This window comes from Mustela lutreola, chromosome 9 (assembly GCF_030435805.1).
Source record: "Mustela lutreola isolate mMusLut2 chromosome 9, mMusLut2.pri, whole genome shotgun sequence".
Classification (NCBI taxonomy): Eukaryota; Metazoa; Chordata; class Mammalia; order Carnivora; family Mustelidae; genus Mustela; species Mustela lutreola.
Window position 1 is genome coordinate 15,611,835 of NC_081298.1, and position 23,431 is coordinate 15,635,265.

The 23,431-nt window shown below is 52.3% G+C and overlaps 1 protein-coding gene across 3 annotated transcripts in view; it reads right to left on the bottom strand.

Annotated features, from left to right (window-relative positions):
* Positions 1–4,399: 4,399 nt before the first annotated feature.
* The window catches only part of HNF4A (hepatocyte nuclear factor 4 alpha), a 61,248-nt gene continuing 42,216 nt past the window's right edge, over positions 4,400–23,431 (bottom strand). For 2 of the 3 annotated variants that reach the window (XM_059133094.1, XM_059133092.1), the window contains exons 4-10: positions 18,953–19,059; positions 18,096–18,251; positions 14,753–14,840; positions 13,712–13,867; positions 11,141–11,407; positions 8,517–8,669; positions 4,400–7,467 (exon numbers count right to left, since the gene is read on the bottom strand). In XM_059133094.1, coding sequence (XP_058989077.1) covers positions 7,325–7,467; positions 8,517–8,669; positions 11,141–11,407; positions 13,712–13,867; positions 14,753–14,840; positions 18,096–18,251; positions 18,953–19,059 — 1,070 coding nt within the window. In that variant the 3' untranslated portion in view covers positions 4,400–7,324. The remainder of the gene's footprint in view (positions 7,468–8,516; positions 8,670–11,140; positions 11,408–13,711; positions 13,868–14,752; positions 14,841–18,095; positions 18,252–18,952; positions 19,060–23,431) is intronic. The other variant, XM_059133093.1, reaches the window with a different exon arrangement.

A 23,431-nucleotide genomic window follows, 5' to 3' on the forward strand; every position in this document is an offset into this window, starting at 1 on the left:
TAAGAGTATCCATTGTTTTTGCACCACACCCAGTGCTTCATGCAATACGTGCCCTCCCTAATACCCACCACCTGGTTCTCCCAACCTCCCACTACCCCCGCCCCTTCAAAACCCTCAGGCTGTTTTTCAGTGTCCATAGTCTCTCATGGTTCACCACCTCCCCTTCCAATTTCCCTCAACTCCCTTCTCCTCTCCATCTCCCCATGTCCTCCATGTTATTTGTTATGCTCCACAAATAAGTGAAACCATATGATAATTGACTCTCTCTGCTTGACTTATTTCACTCAGCATAATCTCTTCCAGTCCCATCCATGTTGCTACAAAAGTTGGGTATTCATCCTTTCTGATAGAGGCATAATACTCCATTGTATATGTGGACCACACCTTCTTTATCCATTTGTCCATTGAAGGGCATCTTGGTTCTTTCCACAGTTTGGCAACCATGGCCATTGCTGCTATAAACATTGGGGTACAGATGGCCCTTCTTTTTGCCACATCTGTATCTTTGGGGTAAATACCCAGTAGTGCAATCGCAGGGTCATAGGGAAGCTCTATTTTTAATTTCTTGAGGAATCTCCACACTGTTCTCCAAAGCGGCTGCACCAACTTGATTCCCACCAACAGTGTAAGAGGGTTCCCCTTTCTCCACATCCCCTCCAGCACATGTTGTTTCCTGTCTTGCTAATTTTGGCCATTCTAACTGGTATAAGGTGGTATCTCAATGTAGTTTTAATTTGAATCTCCCTGATGGAGAGTGATGATGAACATTTTTTCATGTGTCTGAGAGCCATTTGTATGTTCATTGGAGAAGTGCCTGTTCATATCTTCTGCCCATTTTTTGATATGGTTACCAGTTTTGTGTGTGCTGAGTTTGAGAAGTTCTTTATAGATCCTGGATATCAACCTTTTGTCTGTACTGTCATTTGCAAATATCTTCTCCCATTTCGTTCTCACCTGAGCTTTTATACCTGGAGTCCCTCCACCAGGCTGGCCTTCCCCAGCCGGCCCAAGCTCTGCGTGGCTGGCCCCTTCTCCTCCTTCAGACCTCAGCCACACTTCCATGTTACCTTGTTTTAAAGAATTTGGTGGTTTCTCTGAGAGTCTGATGTTCAACTATCTGAAATCACCTTCATTTATTTATTCACCGAAAACCCCTGTCTGCCTGCTCCTCCCAGAAAGCCAGCTTCGTGGAGTCGGGGACTCTGTGTTGGTCACCTGTGCGCAGCGCTCACTAAATAGATGTGGTGAGTGAGTGAATGCATGGATATGCGGCTTTTGGGGGCTGGTTCCCTCCCCTCCATCTCTGCTGCCACCTTCTGTCACCTGGGCCTGCCCATCTTCCCTGCTCTCTCTGCTTACATTTGCAGCTCCTCCTGTCTATCCTCCATGAAGCTGCCAGAATGATCTTGGGGCGCCTGGGTGGCTCGGTTGGTTAAGTGTCCAACTCTGGATTTCGGCTCAGGTCATGATCTCAGGGTTGTGGGATCGAGCTCTGCACTGGGCTCCACACTGGGGATGGGGCCACCTTGTCCCTCTTGCTCTGTTCCTGTTCTCCCTGTCCCCCACCCCCCATGCTCCCTCTCTCTTTCTCTCAAATATATAAATAAAATTAAAAAAAATATATATATATACAGACCTGGCCAGAGGCTTGCCCCAATTGCAGATCTGCAGGTGGTTTCCTGTTTCCCCAAAAGAAATTCCATTTGCCCAGAGTTTGGGGTCCCTACTGCCTGGAGGCAATGAGCCACAACAGCTTGCTTCCAGGTGAAGGATGAGGACCTCAGTAGCATGCTGAATGATCTTAGGGACATCTAGGGACTTTAGGTGGCATATGCAATGACCATGGGGTGGGAAACTGGTCCCTGTCCTTCTTCCTGCCCACAGGCTGCACTTTCTGCTGCTTGCCCTGACTTCTGGTTCCACTCCCTCTCTTCCACTTTAAATGTGCTTCTTTTCTCTGCCTTCCTAGCCCCTGAATCTTACCCCTGTAAGAACACGCCAGTCCTTTCCCCAACCACAGTATTCACTCCCTCAAATTCCCATCTCATGGCCTATTGCTCTCACTCCTTGGTCTCTTCATATCTGCTTGGTTTTTTCTCCTACAAATGAAAAGCACAAGATTCAAGAAGGAGGCCCCTTGTGACGTTGCTTTATCATAACCCCCAGGATGCTTTGGTGCAAGGCTTTGCCCGTTGACTGTTTCTATGCCCACCATGCAGTGACCAGTCATCGATGTCCTCCTCGATCCCCATGGCCCCTGGTATCAGACAACTAGAAGTTTCAATCTCAGCGGTTACATCATTTGCAGACCTTGGGCAAGTCCCTTCCTCATGTGTAAGACAGAACAACAGGGTGCCCAACTTGGGGGTTTATCGTGAGGATCAGATTCTGTCCATCAAAGCCTGGCAAAGAGGAAGAAGTCAAATGTTGTCCTTGGAATCAGAATTTGGTTTTTAGTTCCACTGTCATCAGAAAGGCTGCTTGGGATCCTGGGATTCTGGTCTCTTAGATCACATCTTGGAATTTACATATGACATTCCGATTGGAGAAATGTAGATCAAAGGTGATCTGGGTTCCATGAAAGAGGAAGTAGGGCATCGCTGCCAGTTTCGGGTGATGGGTCATTCACACCACACGGTTGTTCTTGGTTGCCCTCCCAACCCTTGTTTCGTTCTCCAGATTTTGTATCTTAGGACTAGAACTCAGGTGGCAAAGAGAGAGATAAAGATCTTCAAATGCCATTCTCTCTACATTTAGAATAATGGGATAAGCAGCTTTGAGCATCATGGCTTTGGAAACAACCTTTGTTGGGGGTGGGGCGCAGTTCCCAGTCCTCAGGGCTGGTAGAAGCAGCATGGATCAAGTTCTGGCTCAATGGCTCCTGAGCTGGGCACCTTAGGACAAGTTCCTTGGCCTCTCTGAATCTTGGTTTCATCTACTCTAACCTGGTGGTGACGGGATTCGCTGTTTGTCACCCAAGCTGATGTTGTTTTGCAACTGAAATGGAAATCAAACTGGGAGCTCTGGCCGCCCACGCAGAGATCTGAGATTAACTGGGGCAAAGGGCTGATGAGGTGGAGGAGCCAAGGCCAGATGGATTTATGGGGCCCAGGGTTTTATGGTTTTGATATGGGTTTATTAAGCAGAGTCTGGGACTGTGGTAGCCTCCGCTGGTCCCCAGCCCCCAGGTCCATGCTGGCAGCCACATGGACAAGGCTTGTGTTGCAACACTATGGAAAACATTTCCTGGATCTCTGGAGGTGAGGGAAGGGACAGGGTAAGGCGGGAGTGGCCTCAGGGATCTGCAGGCAGCTCACAGGTGCTCTTGAGGCTGGAGAAATTGATGATTGTATCTCATTAGAAAGGGTCTGGATGGAGGGTTCACACTGAGCCCCTGGTGGTGGGCACCTCGCACCCAAGAGCTCTTCCACTTACTCTAGTCTCATTCATTTTAATCATGACAACACTCCCAGAGGGAAGCATCATTCCCGGTTTCCAGATGAGGCTCGGAGAAGAGGAGTTTACACTGATCTGTGACTCCCAGGCCCAGAACTGTTGTCACCTCCCTTGGGGAAGCTGAAAAGGGTTGTCCTGCTCTACTCTCATCCTTGAGTGACTCCACACCTGGGCCTCCGGACTCCAGCCACCCCACAAGCCCTATCCCCCATCCCCTGAATGCTGTGGCGTGCTGGTGATGTGTAGTAACCGCTCCCCAGGGGCAAAGCCTTGATCCGTAGCTCTTGCCTGTACCTGTCTCACCATCACCATCCATGTCACACTGCCAAACGCGAAGTTGGGAAGAGAAGCTCTGCAGGACACACCCCTGACGGAACATGAGGCTGGGATGCGTGGGGGCCACGGCACGAGCCCACCCACCTAGTTTACCAGGGGAGAGGGCCAAGGTGGCCACAGACCTGGCTAGAAATTCTCAGGTGCGTCCTTGTGTTTATTCTTTTTTAAAACAGCACTTGTCTTTATGAAATTTCCTCATGCCTACTCGTGCCTTGTGGCCAGCCGCTGACCCAGGTCCCTGGCAAGGACCCAGAATTAGGCTCCATCTCGGACCCTGTTGCCAACCCCCCAGATCTTTCCATCACTCTCCCACCACATCCCTCCCCTCTTCAAGAGGGAGCATTGACTGTCACTCTCTCTACATAGTGAACACTTGGAAACAGGGGATCAGAATTAGAGTCCCACTTCTACCTCTGCCCTGAGCCTCAGTTTTCCCATCTCTAAATGGGGAGCAGAGGGCAGGGATAATAATGTCTAACCTGCTCACTTCTTGATGTGAGATTGAGAAGCAATATAAAAGCATTTTCCCACCATAAAGCACCATCTGGCTCTTCTCATTCTTATTTCTAACACCTGACAAGGAAAGAAAGGACACCCATCCAAGGACTTAGAAAACATATGTGCCATTTATTTTGCTTTATAAACTTTTGTTAAAACACACAAGAGTAAGAAATGGTTTTTTGCTTCTTCGCCCCATCGGGCGGCAGTGATGGGCTTGGGGGTTAGCACGGGGGCGGGCGGTTTTCACACCCACAGGAAGCAGCCTGCTTCCAGAATCGCTTGGTGTGAATTTCTCAATTCAACCCATTCAGGGAAATTTACGGAACAACTTGGCAAAAGTAATTGGCTTGGTCATTACAAAAGATCCAGGAGCATCCTCCTCTGACCCTCTCCTCTGTCCATGCTGCAGGGAGTCCTGTGGGTTCTGGAAGCTCCTGAGAGCTGCCCAGGGAAAAGGCTCTCAGGGGAGGAACTGGAGGGTCCGCGCTTGCCCTCCCAACCCTTGTTTCGTTCTCCAGATTTTGTATTTTAGGACTAGAACTCAGGTGGCAAAGAGAGAGATAAAGATCTTCAAATGCCATGTCCTCAGAGTCAGAAAAATCAACCGCTTCTTGTTGTGGGCTTCCTGCATTCCAATAAAATTATTAAAATAGAATGGATTTCTCCTCCAGGAAGGGGTCATTTGGGACTGAGGACTGAGCTCCTGACCCAGAAGGCTGCCACTGTTAAAAGCCACTGCTATCCTACTTCAGCCTGTGGAAAATTCCTCTCCACTTCGTCCCCGTGACTGAGGCCTCAGCACCAGTGAGGGGCTGGAGGAGCAAAGGGTGGGGATGGCCACAAAGACAGAAAGATTCCAGCTTCCCCACCTGACCCCAGATGAGTCTGGGTTCCCTGACCGGGATTTCTGCAGACTCAGAGCGAGGGATGGCTGGGGAAGGCTTGAGGGCTCTGAGCAGGGGACAGTCTCTCCTGGGACCGGGGAACATGGCTTGGTGGCATGGGGAGACCACTCCTGGGACCACTGGAGATGTAGAGGTTTCTCTTGGACATACTGCCCTCAAACCCCTCATGCCTGCATCACAAAAAGAGATCACTAAGGATGAAATTTGGGGGCACTGGGGTCCTACCGCCGTCCACTCAGAAGGGTCAGCCTGGGGTAGGGACAGGTGGCCAGACTAACTCTCCTACCTAAGCACAGCTCCAGCCCCCAGGACACATCTCTTTTGTTCCCACTGGCTAGTGGCATTTTCCAGAATTTTCCCAAAGCGACCAAAATTTCCATGGATGATATGCTGGCTGTTCCATTCTGGGGCTTAATGTTTCCAGAGCAGCGCACAAACCCAGGCCTTCCCATGTCTCCCTGGCCCAAAATACCCCACTCCTGGACCACCAGACCACGCTGGTCCGTCTCCTAAGAATAAGACCCCTGACGCCCCTCCCCCAGACCTGGGGGGTGAGGAGAGGAAAGGGGTCCGAGAGTTATGAATTCTCCTGTTCTTCAGCAGACAGAATGCTGGGCCCCAACTGGACATGCGTGTAACTCCAAGACAGCCTTAATCCTAGGCAGGGGCAGGGCCCCCTGGGACGAATAAGACTTCGGCTTCTGAGGCTGATGACAGGGTCAGGAAGTCCCTCCACTGGATCACAGTGAGGACAGAGGTGCCCCTTCAGAGACGCTCGGCACCCTGGTCAAGAACTCCTGCTCTGATCCAGGCAGACCTGGGATCCAATCCTGACTCGGTTACATACTAGTGGTGTGAGTTCCAGGAAAATCACTTAACCACTCAGATCTCAATTTCGTCTTCTGGAATGGTCTCTGGGATGCAAGAAGGTGATGTGTGTCAAGTGCCTTAACACAGCGCCAGAAACGAGGCAGAGTTTGAGACAAGCCCTGGAGAAGGGGGTCCTTCCTCCCTGATGTCCTTTTGAGCTGGGCTCGCACCCAGCATCTTCGTCTCCAGGTCGCCTTGTCCTCACCTGGATCACGTCCTCAGCCCTTATCTGACCTCCCTGCTCCCTCCCGACCCACTGTGCCTCCTCCCCGGCTTCCCCCAAACCTCAGTGCCTCAGTCCTGGCATTCAAGACCCCTGCGCTGTTCCAGACAACCTGGTCTTTCCATCACCTCCCTCCCATGCCCTTCTTCCGCCCTGGGGCCCTTTCTCACCTGCTCCACCAGCTGGAATCCTGCCCATCCATAAAGACCTACTACAGAGTCTGCCCCTTTCCTAGAGCTTTCTCTGACATCCTCAGTCCTTCCAAGTTCCTGTTGCGACTGTCCACCTTGGCTTGTCCTCTCGTGGTGGACAGCCTGCGGGGAGCACCACCCCCAGTACCCGCCTAATTCCCTGGGAAGAGCCACGGGTTAGAGATGGAAGGGTGTCCTCCTCCTTACCAGTCTCCCACACTGTGCCTAGCCCAGCCGGTGCTTTAAAAATGCTCCTGGAATGACTGGGGGATTGCGTGCGGGTTTCCTTCAGCCTCTGGAGAGGTGGCTGTGGAGGAATTAGGATGGCTGAGGAAAGTGACAGTGGCAGGTGGAGAGACTGGAGGTTGGGGTAGCGGAACAGGGAGAGGTCAGATGCCCCAATCCAACCCAGCCTTGAAGGGCTCTGTGTCTGGGAACTAGGGCAGTACTTGGAGAAAGAAGTATCCATCTGAAGGGGAAGAGAGCTATGTTGAAGCAAGGTCCTGTGTCATCTCCAGACAGCTGTCCTTTGGGGCTGAAGAAGTAGGGGGCAAGTATGACGAAGGGGAAGGCAGTGGCTTCGGCAAGAGAAGAGTTGTCCAAGGCAGCAGAGGATTTCCCAGCTGGGGCCTCCCCAAGTCAGAGCCCCGTCATCCAGAGCAGGGGGCGGAGGGTAGCAACGGGCTATGGCCCAGAGCCCAAGTTCTTGGTCCCCTTGCCCTTTCCACTGCTGCCCTGAGACTGGCCTTGTTGTCATGGCTTCCTTCACTGTGAACAAGTGACCACCGGGGCTCTCTGAGGGGGCTGGGGGGCCGGCAGAGCCCCCGACCCCCAACGGCTTGCTAGATGACTTCCTGCTTGGTGATGGTCGGCTGGGGGATGGCGGAGGGGGGCTTGACGATGGTGGCGATCGCTCCTGGCAGGAGCTTGTAGGGCTCAGACCCCGAGCCACCTGGTGGTGAAGGCTGTGGAGTCTCAGGGGTGGCTGGAAGGACAGAGAGACAGACAGAGGCTACTGAGAATTTCAAGCTTTGGGGGAATAACCAGAGTCCTAGGAAGGACTGAATTCGTTTTCTCTTCTAGAAAATGAGAGAATTAAATTAGACAATCTCTAAGGTTTCCTACAGCTCAAACCTTGAGTCCCTGATCTTGACGTCTAAGTCTGGTGAGGTCTGGAAGGCTATGGCTGGGCCAGTTGTGGCCAGAGGCTTCTGCCCAGGTTCTACCAACCCCCATCTCCTCCACCATTTAACATGGAGATCTGGGCTGCTTCTTCCAAACCAGGGCTCAGCTCTGACTCTCTTCAAGGACAGTGGGACATGTGACAGCAATATCCCTTCTTGGAGACAAAGAGGAGCAGCTGATGAGACCTAAGTGTCTGGCCAACTGACTTCAAAAATACCATTTCTTTAATATTTAGGAAGATGAATAATGGAAACTAATTGGCCTCACAGCATCGCCTATTTGAAAGTTAACCTTGACCATGACCCGCTTGGCCAACTTTATTCGATGGACAAGTTTCTCAAAGAACAACCTCAATGAAATGCAATCTCATTTTAGTGGACCACTTCATCCCGATGATAATCTTACTTTTGAAGAACTATGTCCAATGACAAACTCACTCATGTGAGATTTCACCTCAGGGGACCATCTAGACCAGTGGACACCCCCACCCAATGAGGAGTCTCACCCAACTGTCTAATGGATACTCTTACCTAATTGGGCAGTACTTCAAGAACAATTTTACCTAATAGGCAACATCATAATGGAATTCTTATCCCAGTGGACATGTCCACCCAATGGATCCCTCATCCCAAGGACAGCTTCATTCAACAGAGGCTGTTAATTACCTCACTGAATAAATGGCCTCAGTGAAAAAACAACCTTAATGAATGAGTAATCTCACTCCTCATTCCATACCCTGGAGCAAAGAGAACTGTAATATCCCAGTTCCCATCTTCTAGACCCAACCCTCCTGGCTCCCCTTTTTGGTCCCAACCTCATTCCTTGCTGAGTAGAGCTCAAGTTGCTCACCTGCCTGTGCCCTGGGTCGGGGCCACTCACACATCTGTCCATTGCTGAGGTGAGAGGGCATCGTGTTGGCAACAATGACGTTCGTGCCCATGTGTTCCTGCATCAGATGCGGGTGCAGGGGGTGGTGGGCATGAGGTGCATCACTGGAGGACCCTGCAGGTAGAGAGGGGATCAGTCAGGATGGGGGGGTCCAAGATAAAGACCCCAGGCCTCGTGGTACACCTTCCTCAAGTGTGGCCAATCAACCCGTTCGCCCAGTATTGACAATGCCTGTTGGCTACTGATTCTGGGTGAGTAAACTGGGGCTTACCATTCCTATCTATAGGTCCTACGAGGGTCTTAAGAGGATCCAACAAACCAAAAGAACAAAAGTTAAAAGAAAGAAGGAGCGTATAAGGAAGCTATGAGTGTAGTCACTGAATAGGAACATAGTGGATTTAACCAATGGCTTTCAAAGCTCCATGGCATGCAAGTCTTTCCATTTGGTACCAATTCACCTGTAGCCTTGTCCCTCCCTAACACCTCTGCTTCAGCCAAACTAACCTACTGATAGCACCTAAGTGCTTCCTGTACTTCCCTAGCTCTGCTTTTACTCATATATTTCCAAGAGAGATGCTTTCTCCACACCCCCCGATGTCCACCAGTCCAAATTCCAGCTCAGGTAATTCCACCTTTGGGAAGCTTCTCCTGATTCTCCACTCCCCAGTAGGAAGTAAACCTCTCCTTCCTTGGAATTCCCATAGGAATCTATCTGCAGCCCATCTTTGGGGAACATCTACTTTTCTGTCCATGAGCATTACAATTACAGCTATACTTTTCTCCTTTTTGAGGGTCTAGCGAAGTGTCTAGAACACAGTAACTGCTTCAAAAAAACGTGTCAGGATGATAATACCATATAAGATACTGACCATGGCAGTGGTCACTGGTGTGCCATGATGGGACTTGAGGGCTGGCAAGAGTCCTCTAAATTGACAGCTTTCAATTACTGAGCATCTAATATGTGCCAGGTACTGTTCTACATACTTTTCATGTCAAAAATAACTGAATACTCTCAATAGTCCTCTAAGGTAGGTTGTCCCATTCTCATTGTACAGGTGAGATTACAGGGCCTGGACAGATTAATTACTTTACCCAAGTTTATCTGGCAACGGAGCACAAGCTCCATCCTGATCCCCCACCCCCTGCCTTTTTCAGAAGATTTTAGTTTTAAGTAATCTAAGCACCCAGCCTGGGGCTCAAACACATGACCCTGAGATCAAGATTTGCACACTCTTCTGACTGAGCCGGCCAGGTGCCCAAGTTCTGATCTGGATCTCAGTGACAATTAATTCATAATTCGTAATTCACAGGGTCAAAGTGAGAATGAAATGAGTTAGTAGTTCTCAACTGGGAGAGATTTGGGGCCCTCTGGGCACATTTGACAGTATCTGAAGACATTTTGGCTGTCATTCCTACAGGGGTGCTATCGGAATCTTATGGGTAGAGGCCAGGGATGTGGCTAAACAGTGTACACCAGAGCCCCCACAAAAAAAGATTATCCAGTCCCAAATATGTGCCAAGGTGGCCCTTAGCCATACCATTGCCCGTGACCGTGTCGCCTCCCAAATCCTAACTAAGTTCAAGCGCCCTCTCTTCGATCTTGACGCCTATCCTACCAGCCAGCTTGATGAGGGTTATTGCTGCAAAATTCTCTCACCCCACTGCAGCTGTCCAGCCACCAATCCCCACTTCTTAGTCTCTATCACCATAGCCCCTAATTGCTGGAGCCCCACGGAGCTGCTTCCACCCTGAGCTTTGAACGCATGCTCGAGCACCAGACTCAAACACAAAACTGCCTCCTGGTAACCCACCCCGCCCCGCGCATGTCTACGCATGTCTCGAGCTTTGCCCAAGTGTAAATGGTCTCTTGGTTGATCTCCACGGCCACCATCGTCTCAGCCTCCACCTGCGTTCCCTCCGTCTTCCTTATCGTAGTAAGTTACTCCAGGAGCGTCCCTTCACTCTAAGCAAAAACGTGGGTTTCATCCTTGACTCTTCCTGCCCAACCCCCGCCCTGCCCACACATCTGATCAATCAGCAAATCCTGTGTGTTCTTCCTTCCTGCTGATGGTCCAGTTTACCCAGTTACGCCTTCACCCCGGCCTCCACTGTCCTATCCCCACCTGGTGATAGTAGCATTCTCAGGGGTCTCCTGCCTTTCCTGTGCCCCCCGACATCATCTCTTTCTACGTAACATTCGGAGTCGTTTGTTAAAAACAGTAGTCTGATTTGCACTCTTCTTACCCAAGCCGCATTGAAAACGAAATCGAGATTTCTGACCATGGCCTACAAGAGCGTATGCTCACCATCTGGTGTCTGCCATCTCAGGCAACCCCTCCCTCCCCCATCTCACGACCTTATCCTTCTTTCTGGACCACACGAATGTCCCCCACCTCAGGGCTTCTGCAGGAGTTACTCCTGCCTGGAACGCTTTTCTCTTGGCTTTTAAATGTTGGATTTTCTTTCATCCATTGGGTCTTAGCCAAAAAAGTCCCCGCTTTCGGAGAACAGGGAAGGAGGAGGTGGCAGAGCTGGGAGGTGAGCTAGGTGTGGGGCCCCATCTCTGGCCAGGGAGCCCCGCCCACCTCTCTGCCCCTCCTGGGCCTGGCACGGACCTCCCAGCAGCATCTCCTGCAGCAGGTTGTCGATCTTGGCCATGCCGAAGAGCTTGATGAACTGGATCTGCTCGATCATCTGCCAGGTGATACTCTGCAGGGTCGGCAGCAGGAGCAGCAGCTCGCCGAAGCGGCCGCGGGAGTCGTACTGGCGGTCGTTGATGTAGTCCTCCAGGCTCACCTGTACCTGTGAGCGCAGCCGCTTGATCTTGCCCGGGTCGCTCAGCCCCTTGGCATCTGCAACGGGAGGGCAGGGGTCGAGGGCCTGGCTGGAGCATCTGGAGAGCCAGGACCCAGATCTCCCCTGACTCCTGAGGCCCTGACGGGAGGGCCCAGTGGCCCAAGGACACTTGCGGAGTCCTTAGCAGTGCTGGGACCAGGATTCAGGGGCCTCAAGAACCAGGGTTCACTAGCTCATTTATAGCTTCCTGGACGCGGGAAGAAAAGCATTTATGTCACATTTCCTGAGATCCAGAACTGGGAGATGGGGGGTGGCAGGGGACAGGTGGGTTGGACTCTAGAAGCATACCGAAAAGGGCACCTAACAACTTCCTCACTACATGTGTGGAAACGAGGCAGGGAGCAGGGAAAGGACTTGGTCCAGGTCACACATCCAGCTTTTGGCAGATCCATGATGGGGACTTGGAGCTCTGGATCACAGCTGAAGTCCCAATGACCAGACCTCAGCACACGCTGCTTCCCTTAGAAGAGTCTCCCCACTTCCTTCCCCTCTTGCCTGTGTCATCCTGGGGTCTCAGGTTACGCCTCACCTCCTCCAGGAAGCCTTCTCTGTTCCACCCTCCCAAGCCTGCTTTATGAGTGTCCATCGTGTCCCCCCATTTCTGTGGTTCTTCTGTCACTACTGGCCGCACAGGATGCAACTGTCTCTTCCAATAGATTACGAGCTCTGGACGGGCAGGCATGTCCTGTTTGTCATTTTAAACCCAGCACCTAGCACCACGCAAGTTCAATGTTTGTTGAATAGATAACTAGATGAGGGCATGGTTCAAGGGATGGACGGACGAGTGAATGAAAAAAAAAAAAAAATCAAGAGATAAATTCTAGAGCCTAAACCTAGAAGGGGGTTCAAGTGATTGTCCAACATTCAACTCAACCTTTATGGCGATCATCCATTTATTTCCTCTTTTATAGACAAAGTAATTGGCAGAAAGAGAATTTCACCCATACTTCCAGTCTAGGATTCACTCCACCAAGCCACATTTGTGCCTGCCTTTACTCAGTCAACAAACATGTATGGAGCATTCCCTCCACGCCAGGCCCTATACTGGCTCACCCGCCCCTCTGAGCCAGGTTGCTGACCCTGACTCAGCATCAGTAATTCTCTCCACTTTCTTGAGCAACTACCATCTGCCCAGCTCCATGCTGAGCCCTGCAGGGGGTATAGCCTGGGCCAGGCTTTCAGGGCAACTAGAACCAGAACTCTTACTCTTTAAGAAATGGAAATGATATGAGGTAGGTAAGAATATAGGCTTGAGCTCTATAGAGTCTGAAGTTCAAATCCAGATTCTGCCACTTCCTGGTGGTGTGACCTTGGGCATATTAATCAGTCTCCCTGTGTCTCAGTTTTTTTTATCTGCAAAATGGGGATAGTAACCATTCCTACCTCATCGGTACCACATTGTAAGTCCTAAGTGACATAATCCACATAAAGTATTTAGAATGGTGTCCTAGTGAGGGTTCCATAGACTAGGGTCATCTCCCTCTTCGTTACTATTATTATTGGAGGTGATCTCCATGAAGTCTAGCACTAAGAGCAGTGCCTGGCATGCAGCAGGTCCCCTGTAACCTGTAACGAGGGAGGGAAGCAAGCACGGGCTTTGGAGTCCAGGAATCTTGATATTGTGAAATGAAACCAGGCTTTGCATAAAGACATTGCTACAAAGTATTCTTTAAGAATGCACGTGGAAAGTCAGTAGAGGGAATGGGGAAGAGGAAAGGCAAGGGCATATAAAGAGAATTAGTAGAGACACTAAAAATCACAGTGAAAATGCGGGAAGAAGATGGGCGTGGTGACAGAGGAAAGCAAAAGCCTCGACCAAGGCAGGAGGGAAAATATGACCGAAAATAGCTCAATCAAGAAAGAGGCGGCTGAGCACTTTATTTATTTATTTATTTATTTTTTGGAGCCAGAAGAAACAGTTAAAAGACTCAGAAATGGTTCCCCTGGGGAAATGGGCTTTCACAGGGAAAGTGGGGTGCATTTTAAGTAGGGGCAGACAGATATTGTTTTGATCAACCTTTTTGAGGGAAAGAAGAAAAGGAGAAAGGAAAGAAAAGAAGGCAGACAGGAGGTCAGGAAAGGAAGGAGAGAGGCGAGGACACAAGGGAAGGGGAAAGAACAGATCGGAGCCTCTGGGGTCCACATGCCTCGTCAAGTCACGTCATCCCTCTGAACGCGGGTCTCTTCCTCATCTGTTCAAGAGCTCATGCAACGGCTTTAGCCCATTGCTCTACGGAAGAGTGAGGGTGTGAATGAAGTCTGCTTGAGCTTCGGGGGTGTGTGGGGGGTGGGGACTGTACCTGGGTCAAAGAAGATGATGGCTTTGAGGCAGGCGTACTCATTGTCGTCGATCTGTAGCTCCTGGAAGGGCAGTACCAGCTCATCGAGGATGCGCATGGACACCCGACTCATCTCTGCCAGCTCCGGGCAGTGCCGAGGGATGATGTAGTCATTGCCTGGGTGGGTGGGAAGGAGAGGGGATGCGAATACCACCTTGGGGGTACCCTTCTCCCCAGCTTTGGACAGGCCTTGCCTTCTGCAGTTGCAATCCAACTGGTGCCCACGGGACAGGATTGTTATGCCCATTTTACAGATGAGGAAATGGAGGCCCAGAGGAAAGGAATGAGTTGCTTGAAGTCACTGGAGCGGGTCTGGAGCCTGGCTTTCTAGGACCCTTTCACACCACCCGTCACATTCTCCATTATGACCCATTAGAGCAGCAACATTCAGGGTCTCCTTGGGAGGCACCAGTGCATCAAGATGAAGGGTCCAGATTCTAAAATTAGACTGCCTGGGGTTGAAATCCAGTTCTACTGCTAACTAACCATATATATTTGGATAAATTACTTTCTGTGCCTCAGTTTTTTCCATCTGTAAAATGGGGATAAATAACAAAGCTTACCTCATGGGGTTGTTGTATTAAAGGAGTAATGCTTGCAAAGTACTCAGACTAGTATCTGGCCTGTAATGTCATGTGTATGAGCATTTAGAATAATACATAAACATGCCATGGAAGCACAAGTGACATAGGCCAGAGGGTTGTGCCATTCCTGGCGGCCTCCTGCTCCCACTTCAGAAAGCACATCAGAGCGCATGGTCAATTCCATGCATAACCCCGACCATGCTCTAACTTTAATGCTGGAGAACTTCCATTCCTTGATTCCTTGATTCCACATTTCCTTCCTGAGTGGAGGATCCAGTTGGGAACACTGGGAAACAGACATTCTTGATCTTTCTCCCTCGCCCCTGCATGCCACTTTGGAACTCTCCTGTGCCTGGATGCATTCCACCCTGGGCATGCCCTCCATGGAGCCCCCACTGGGGGCAGGCAGCCTCCTTACCTAGAAGCAGAACGTCCTTGAACACCATGGATCGCTTGGTAGCTCCAAGCAGCAGGTGCTCACCAGCATGGGCTCTGAGCAGGGCCACCTGGAAACAAGGAGGGATGATGTCTGGCAGCTGCACCCCTGGGAAGGTGTCTATACCCCCGGGAAGGTGCTCCTAGCCAACTCAGTGACCCTGAGCAAGTCGGCTTAATGCTTCCCTTGCCTTTACCTGCTACTGAATTAAACTATAAAATGGGCACCAGAAAACTTCTGCCTTCCTCCCATAACTGATAAAACCTGGAAAAGATTCAGCAGGAACCTGGAAGGGGACAGAACATGCACTCAGAGCTGGGAGGCCAAATGATGACTTTATCTTTGAACTGCTGTGTCCTTGGGCGAGGTAAGCTTCCTCTTCCCTCTGGGCCTCATTTCTGTGCCTGATGAAACTTAACACCATTCTCAGTGTGTGTGTGTGTGTCTTCAGCAGAGGTTCAATGCCTTTCATCAGACTCTCAAGAGGGTCTAGAAGCCAGAAAGTTCTAAAACTGTGGATTCTGAATTTCTACGCACGAGTCAACTGCAGAAGACTATGAAGAGTACTTTATAAAATGCAGATTCTTGGGCCCTGCTCCCAGAGATTCTGAGGTTGTATGCATAGGGGTGGGCCCAAGGATCTGCATTCAACAAACTCCCCAGCTGATTCTGATGTGCAGTTGTGTCTCGGGAAATCACTGCCCTGGAAGATTTCCAGGACACCTGCTCACTTGACATGGTAAGGCTCTAGGGATCTGAGAGTGAGTTCCAAGAGGTTGGATGTGAATGTTGGCTCCCAAGGCCAAGGTGTGAGCGCTGGTCCTTGGCAGGGGATGAGCTTGACATGTTCCTTCCCTACAGAGAAGACAAAGCAGCTTTGGCAGCCTGAAGTCCACGGCAGGACCCAGCCAGGAGGACATTGTCTGTCCTTTCCGGGCCATCGGCTTTGGGGATGGCATAGGGCCCAAAGGATGGAGAACACAGCAGCTGGTAAAAGTAGGAGCCAGCTGGAGGCCTCAAGGATCTTGTCTGCAAGGTTGGGTTGGGGAATTCTGAAGCTTTTATAGCAGGCTAGGCTAGGAAGTAAAAATGCCTCTGTTCATTCATTCAGTCATCAAAAGTTAAGTGCCTGGTAAGTGACAGGCACTTCGTAGGAAGGAAGGACGGGGGGAGGGGGGAGAGTCATGTGATAAAGAGTGATGGGACAAGAGGGGCTACATTAGATGCAGAGGTCAGAGAAGTCACTCTAAGGAGATGGCATTGCCTAGGGCACGGAAGGCCGCTGGCACATAACATAGTAAACATTCAATAAATATTTATTTGAATGAAGAAAGGAAGGCATGGGTGAATGAATGAATGAATGAATGGACAAACTCGTGAACTCCCTCTCCAGATCTTGCAGCGATCTGCCTTTCTTCATCTGTCCTCCTAGGGTTCCATCCTGGAAGGATGACAAGGAGGAGGAGAATGACATTAGCCTTGCAGATGAGGGGCCACTTCCCATGATGAGGACAAGGGAAGCCAATCACCGGGGACTGTGCAGGGCTTTTGTCACTGACCCTGCCCAGTGGCTCTCAAACCCAGGGGCAGAAGCCCCGGAAGGAATTCCCAGCCCCTGGCTGCCTTGCTCTGCAACCTTCGCTAGACCTTGGTCCCTTTATTCGATGCTACCCAGCCTCCTAGGTTGTCAATGGGTTAATGGCCAAAACAAATCAAGGAGTGAATAAACTTGGAAAGTGGTTCCTGGGGCAGTACTGATAGATCTGGGGTATCCTTTGAAGGAGAGTGCCCCCCAATTCTCCCAGGTGTGTCCCAACTCTCTTGGGCAAGATGGGGTCCTTATATACCATGAATGGGGAGCTGGGAACCCTCCTGACATGGCGGCTATTCCTGGGGTGGGCAGGCGGCATTGGGGGGGGGGTGTTAATGATTGTCCTGTGTTGCTGGCCACCCATCACTGCTCTCTAAGAATGCTCTGAGCCCCAGCCAGGGCGGTTTGGGTGGGAAATCGAAGTTAACAATTGCTTAGCTTGGGGGTATCTTATTGCCCTGCTGAGCCCCTGGGAAGGAACAGAAGGGATTAAACATTAATATAGACTCACGAGCAGAGGGGACCAGGCCCAGCACACAAGGAACACTGGAAAAGGCAGGGGCAACTTGGCCAAGATCCCCGGCCTGTCATCGCTCCCAAAGCAGGGAGGGACCCACGAGACACAGCATCCGACCCAGGCCCCAGTAGGAGGGTGAGAACCAGCCGAACCAGTGTTTCCACAGTGTTCCCCACCGTAGGATACTAACAGGTGTTCCAAGAGTCTGGGGCTTCAGGGAGTCTGAGAGCCCTGGGTCCCACCAAGTTCAGCAGCTTCCTTGCCTGAAGGACTGCTCAGAAACCTTCATAGACTACATGCATTGTCAGTATGTGGTGCAGGTGTGCAGAACAGAGAAGCAATGCACTGGGAGCTGATGTCTGGGGCATCGCCCCAGCTTCCCTCTGAGCTGAGAAGCTGACCCAGTCTGACAGTCCCTCCAGACAGGAGACCCCTAGGATGTGCCTGGCCAGGAGCGATTGCTTGCAGTATCTCAGAAACTCATCTGTCCTCAGACGTGGACCCTGCTGCTCCAACCTCTCCCTTACCCACACCCCCAGGACGGTGTTGGTATTCGAAAGAAGATACTTCGGGAAACAGAAAGCTCAATTAAACCATCTTGGTGGGATACAGGAATGAAAGTGATTCTCAGGGAGGCTGGCTGTGGCCTGGGCCACGATGTCGATGTTCCATTACATGAGTTAAAGGACATCGTAATTCCCACTTTACAGATAAGAAAACTGAGACTCAGAGAGAGGGGATCATTTGTCCCAGATCACACAGAGCACCAGTCTCTGAGCCAGGGCTCAAGCTCAGCTCTCAGGATCCGTGGCTCTGGGGCCCTGTCCGCATGCTCCCAGGAGAGCTGTCTGGTGCAGGAGTGCAGCGGCCAGGAGCCTGGACTTTGGAGCTTGCCTACCAAAGTACACCGGCATGCACAGTGTTCTAATCCCGGCTGTGCTGGATACTAGCTGTGTGGCCTTGAGCAAGTCACTTAACTTCTCTGTGCCCCAACTGCATCACCTATAAGATGGGAATGCTAACAGTACCTAACTCATATGGCTGCTGGATGGATCAAATGAGTTAAGGTACGTACACATTTAAACAGCTCTGGGCACACATGAGCACCACATGTGTTCCATTAAAGAGAATCAAACCAATCCAAGGCTGTACCCCAGGGGGGCCAGCAGGACCCACCCACACAGTGTCACCATTGCCCCCAGAGTGTTGGCGCTCACCTGGTCGTCCAGAGGGAGCTCGCAGAAGGCAGGGATGTACTTGGCCCACTCAACGAGCACCAGCAGCTGCTCCTTCATGGACTCGCACACGTCAGCGATGCTGGCAATCTTTTTCGCTCGAATGTCTCCATTGATCCCAGAGACGGGGGAGGTGATCTAGGAGGAGTGCAGGACAATGCTGGGGGTGGTCAGGCCCTCCCTACAGTCTCTGCTCCCTGCACAGAGTGCCCCCCCCCCCCACCAAGACAGTTTCCCTGTCTGGAAAAGGGAAGATGGACTGTGGATGTCTTTCAGCTCAGGAGGGAGCTCGGGGGCAAAGGGAGAGAAGGAAGGATGCTGAAGAAGGCGGATATGAGGAAGGGGGCTCCCCCTGAGCCTCCGCTGGCGGCCTGCCCCCACTTCCTCCTCTGTCAGGCTCCTTGGAAGTCCAAAGAACCCTTCAGCTCAGGGCAAAAATCATCATTCTCATCTGACAGGTGAACAAAACACAACTCAGAGAGGTGCTGTGACTTGCCCAAGGTCACACGGCAAGAAATGGGCTGAGCCCGTTTGCTAATCTAATTGTCCATTAATCTGTTCTCTTAGGGCTAGACTGATGATCTCAGGCCCTCAATGAAAGTCGACTCTGTCTGGCCCATGGAATGCATGCAAAAGGATGAACTAGAAAGTGCCACAGAGGGCCAGACCTGGGTCCCAGTGGTGTCTTTGCTACAGAACTGGCTCAGTTTCCCTTTTGTGATATTCCAGGGCCCTTCTAGCTGCTGCTCCAGGGCCTGGCTAGGGAGTACAGGGGTGGAGGCGAGATTCCTCTTTGGTATGGGGGATCGCCAGGTGGGTCAAGAGGGTCATCCTGATACCTGCTGGGACAGGACCTCGGCCTGCAGCAAAGCGTTGATGGAGGGCAGGCTGCTGTCTTCATAGCTTGACCGGCGAGTGCTGATCCGGTCCCGCTCATTCTGCACAGCTGTGAGGAGGCACAGAGAGGTGAGGTGGGGGGACAGAGATGGGGTGAAGGGAAGAGTGGTCCCGACTGCCGAGGAGCAGATGGGGGATGTGGGGAGATACTGTAGGGCTGACTTGGAGTAAAGGAAACATGGTTGGAGGTGGAAGGAGCGGGATCCGGGGGGCAGAGCCTGGAGTAGCATGTGGGAATGAGGGCCGATGGATTCCAGCCCAGCCTATGGAAGAACCTTCTAAGCACCAGAACTGCCCCCAACACAATGCGGTGCGGTGGGAGTGATCCCCTCGTCCCTGGAGGGATGCAACACGGTGATGCCTTGGCAGAGGGTTTGAGATAGATATATCTAGATGACAGATTTTTAAGCCCTGGTTTGGAAAAGGGTCCCTCTTATTCCAGATGAAAGTGTGTAAAACAAGGAAAATGAATGGTTTTGGGTGACATGGAGATGGCTCAGGGATTGCCGAACACCCAGACAGAAGGCCTGGAAAAGGGACTTGGAGGCCCCCACCTGCCCTGATAGTCTTCTCCATCAGCAGGAGGCCAACCCACTCAGAGACAGCACAGAAAACCCCTGGCTCCCTCCTGCCCCACCATGGACTCTCCTCCAGGAACTCAGAGCCCTGGGCCTCCATCTACTGGGCCCCCCACACCTCTCTGTCTCCCTATCCATGTCAGTCCTGGCCTAAGACACGAGACAGAGGCTCTGGCCTCATCCCCTGGAGTCCAAGGGCCCCCACCTTGGAATGAGGCTTTGCTGAGGCTGGCAGGGGGGAGGGCAAGATGGCAGGAGACCAGGGTGCCTGCCTGGAACTTGCCACTCACTCTCTGTGTGCTGGTACAGATCACATCCTCCCTCAGGCGCCTCAGTTGCCCCATCTATAAGCCTGTCCATCTCTCCTTCTCTCACGGGCCCACATTCCATCCAGAACCCCCAGCTCCGGGCTGGGCCCTGCTGCCTCTTCTCAGGAGCAGCTCAGGCTCAGGTCTCTTTGCTTCCGGCCTCACCCTGACCGTCTGGGCACCTGTCCGAGTCAACGCGATCTGCTACGACCCAACTCAGTCCTATGCCCCCACTGCTCAAAACCAGTGACTCCCCATCTCACACGGATGGAACCCCTCATGACGGCCCTTCGTCTCTAACCCCACACGGCCTGCCAAGCCGCTGCTGCCCCACGGCCTGGGATTCTGCCCCCCACAGCTTCGCTGCTGCTTTGCTTGGCCGCCTGGCTCCATGCACATGTCACCTTCTCAGAGACACCCACTCTGACCACCCTGCTGGCGTGGCGCTCCCTTCCTCAGGCTTTGCCCTTCAATTCTCCTGCTTTCCTTCCCTTTGGGGGCCCTTCCTATACAATCTCTTGCTCATTCCCTTACTCTCTGTCTCTCGATGGGAAGGAAAGCTCCAGAAAGCTAGAACTCTGTTGTTCACGGCTGTAGCCCCAGTGACTAGCATAGGGCTTGGCTCACAGCAGGTGCTCAAGAAATGCTGATTGAGCGAGTGAAGGAAGCTCTGATTTCTCAATGAAACGTCCACATGGCCGCCATTCAACTTTCTCTTGATTTCACACATGGCTGAAATCAGAGAATGAAAGCCAGACAGCAGAGACCGAGCCCCGGCATGAGCGGGATAGGAGACCGGTCTCCAGGTCAGAAATCTCTCCTGACTCCCACCACCCTGGCCAGAGCCAGCCCCTGGGGCCACTCCCCTGCACACGTGGCGGCCCTGCCCGAGGACACCCCTCCCAGCCTCAGCGGCCAGCACCGGCCCGCACCCACCAGGGCGCCGATGGGAGGCGGGCCCAATAAAAGGGCTGCTGTCAGCAGCTGCGGATTGGGCTCCCCAAGGTTAGCCCGTGTTATCAGTACCCAGCGCGAGCGCAGTCACGGAATGATGTTCTCCAAATGTTTGCTCAGTATTAGCAGGGTCGGGGACCTAATGTAACTCCTATTGAATATTAACCGACCTGGCCGGAGGAAGAGAGGAGGATGAGCCTGTCTTCCCAGAGAACCCCTGGACGGGGCCCGGGGAGGGGCTGGGCCGGGGTTCTGAGGAAGGGCCCATCAGAACGCCCCATGGCCCACCACCAGCCTGTACCTCCTGCACCCCCGGCCTGGCTTCCTGGGTGGGCTTCTGTCTAGGGGCTGGGCACTTGTTCTGGGTCTGCCAGCTGAGTCCCAGTAGCCATTGTCTGAGGTTATACGACAGAATTCAAGACCTGCTGTTGGGCCCACTGACCCCCAGTTTTCTCCCCCAGAGTCTTTGCCCCTTCAGGGAACCCACTTCTGGCCACCATGGAACACGCTCTGGCCAAGGCTCACAGGCCTGTGGGATTAGGAGCCCTTGCCTGTGGTCTAGGGGAGTTTCTAGATCAGAGATGATGCCCCCAGGCCAAGCCCTCCCAGTATCAGTTCAGGGAGCTTGGTGCATGCCCAGCTCAGGGGAGCCTGCCTCCACCCAATCACATCACCTGCCTGACTTGAATGTCCCCATCTGTAAAGCAGGGAGGGGGTCGATTTGGTGACCGCGCCTCCACCCAGCCAGTCCATCAATTCTGTTGGCAGTGTAGGCCTTCCCGTGGTCAGGGACCACTCCTGGGTTTCAATTCCTGAATCTTAAAGCTATCAGAGAAGAGAAATGAAAACTTGTCCCAACCTTCCTGATCACGGAGGCTTTGGCCAAGAACCTCTCTGGGCTTTGGGGACTTCCCACCAGCTGGATGAGGGGTGTCGGGACAATAAGACTTCGGTAGAATGGGTAATACTTTTTCCTCCTGGAGCTTGACCGCCATGAGGACCAAACACCATGGCCCCCAGGCCTATTCTTGAAGCAACCACACAACTGTCAGTATCACCTTCTTCCAGTTAACTGAGACACACAAAGAGCATCAACACTGACTAGCTCGCTCACTTGCCATCAGCCAAGGCTCCCATCCTCCTGGCCGAAAGCCTCCTTCCCTGAGCTGAGAAGCTGGGGCTATTTTCAAGGCTAGCTAAGGCAGAATGGCCTGGGGCTCTCCCTCTCTCTCCAGGAGCCAGGACACGGGACTGCTCCCTCCTTGGCAGCTCAGGCAGGGGACCAGGGAACAAACACACATGCCCCCAGGGGGACAGGTAGATCAGTGAGTGGGTGGCTGGACTCCCAGAGCTGGAAGGCTTCATTATAGCCACCTAATTTTACAGATGGGAAAACCAGAGTCAGAAGAAATATTTCTCAAGTGACACATTAGTGATTCTGGATGTTTAGCAAGAGAAATAAGAGACCACAGGCAGGTGCCAGGCCCTGTCCAGCCTAGGAAGGCTACCAATCCTTTTCCTGCCTGCCTGTCACAAGGCCTGAAATTTTACCATGAGAGCTTCATGCTCTCGAACCTGACACCTTGGGCTGTGGGGGGAACAAAGCCCCCAGCCGTGAGAACCACAGAGCGTGAGGCCCCTAGACCGTACGCTCGTTTTTTTCCTTGCCTCCTGCTGCCCGTGCTCAGGTTCTAGTCCAGTTTCTCACATTCCTCATTCCACAAAGTGGCACCCGACTTGGAGGAGAGGGACTCAACCCCACTGAAGACTGGGAAGTAGGAGGGTGGAGAAGGTTGCCCTTTGAAAAGGCCCTTCCCCCACCGGGACCCCCCTCCCCCAAGAGCTGGGTGCTACCATTGTGGAGACGTAGCAGGAAGGGGCCTTGGAGCCCACCCAGTGCCTCACAGGGATCAGCAGGTCCAAGTTCCCAATAGGACTCAGGAGCTCAAAGCAAGACCAGAGAGACCAGAGACCCTCCCTCACGGGCAGCTCGGGCAGGCTGGTCCCAGGTTCCTGCCCTGGGCTGGGTGTGTGTACGGGGCTGGGCCACGGGCCCGGCTGGTGTGCCACAGCTGCGGGTGAGGAGTGAGGCCCTGGTGCCCGAGCTGGGGGAGGTGAGCAGAGGGGAGCAGGAAATGAAGTAGTTAAAGGATTTCTGCTTCCTGAGCTCGGGCTGTCCCTGAGATCTGGAGGTCATAAAGGAGGTGGCACCAGGTATCACCGGGCAGAACCCAACTCTAGTCTGAAGCATTGGGTGCAAAGCTGTGGGGCCTCAGGTAAGTTTTGGACCTGTTCTGGGCCTCAGTCCCCACAGCCAGGAAAATGGGGAGCGACAATGGTGCCAGCCACATAGGGTGCTGTGTCACTTGTAGAAAAGCCCAGCCTGGTGCCTGGCATCTGCTGGTTACAGGAGGCCTGGAGAGAACTTTTTTTTTTTTTTTTTAATTTTATTTACTTATTTTGACAGAAAGAGATCACAAATAGGCAGAGAGGCAGGCTCCCCACTGAGCAGAGAGCCTGATGTGGGGCCTAATCCCAGGACCCTAAGACCATGACCCCAGCCGAAGGTAGAGGCTTAACC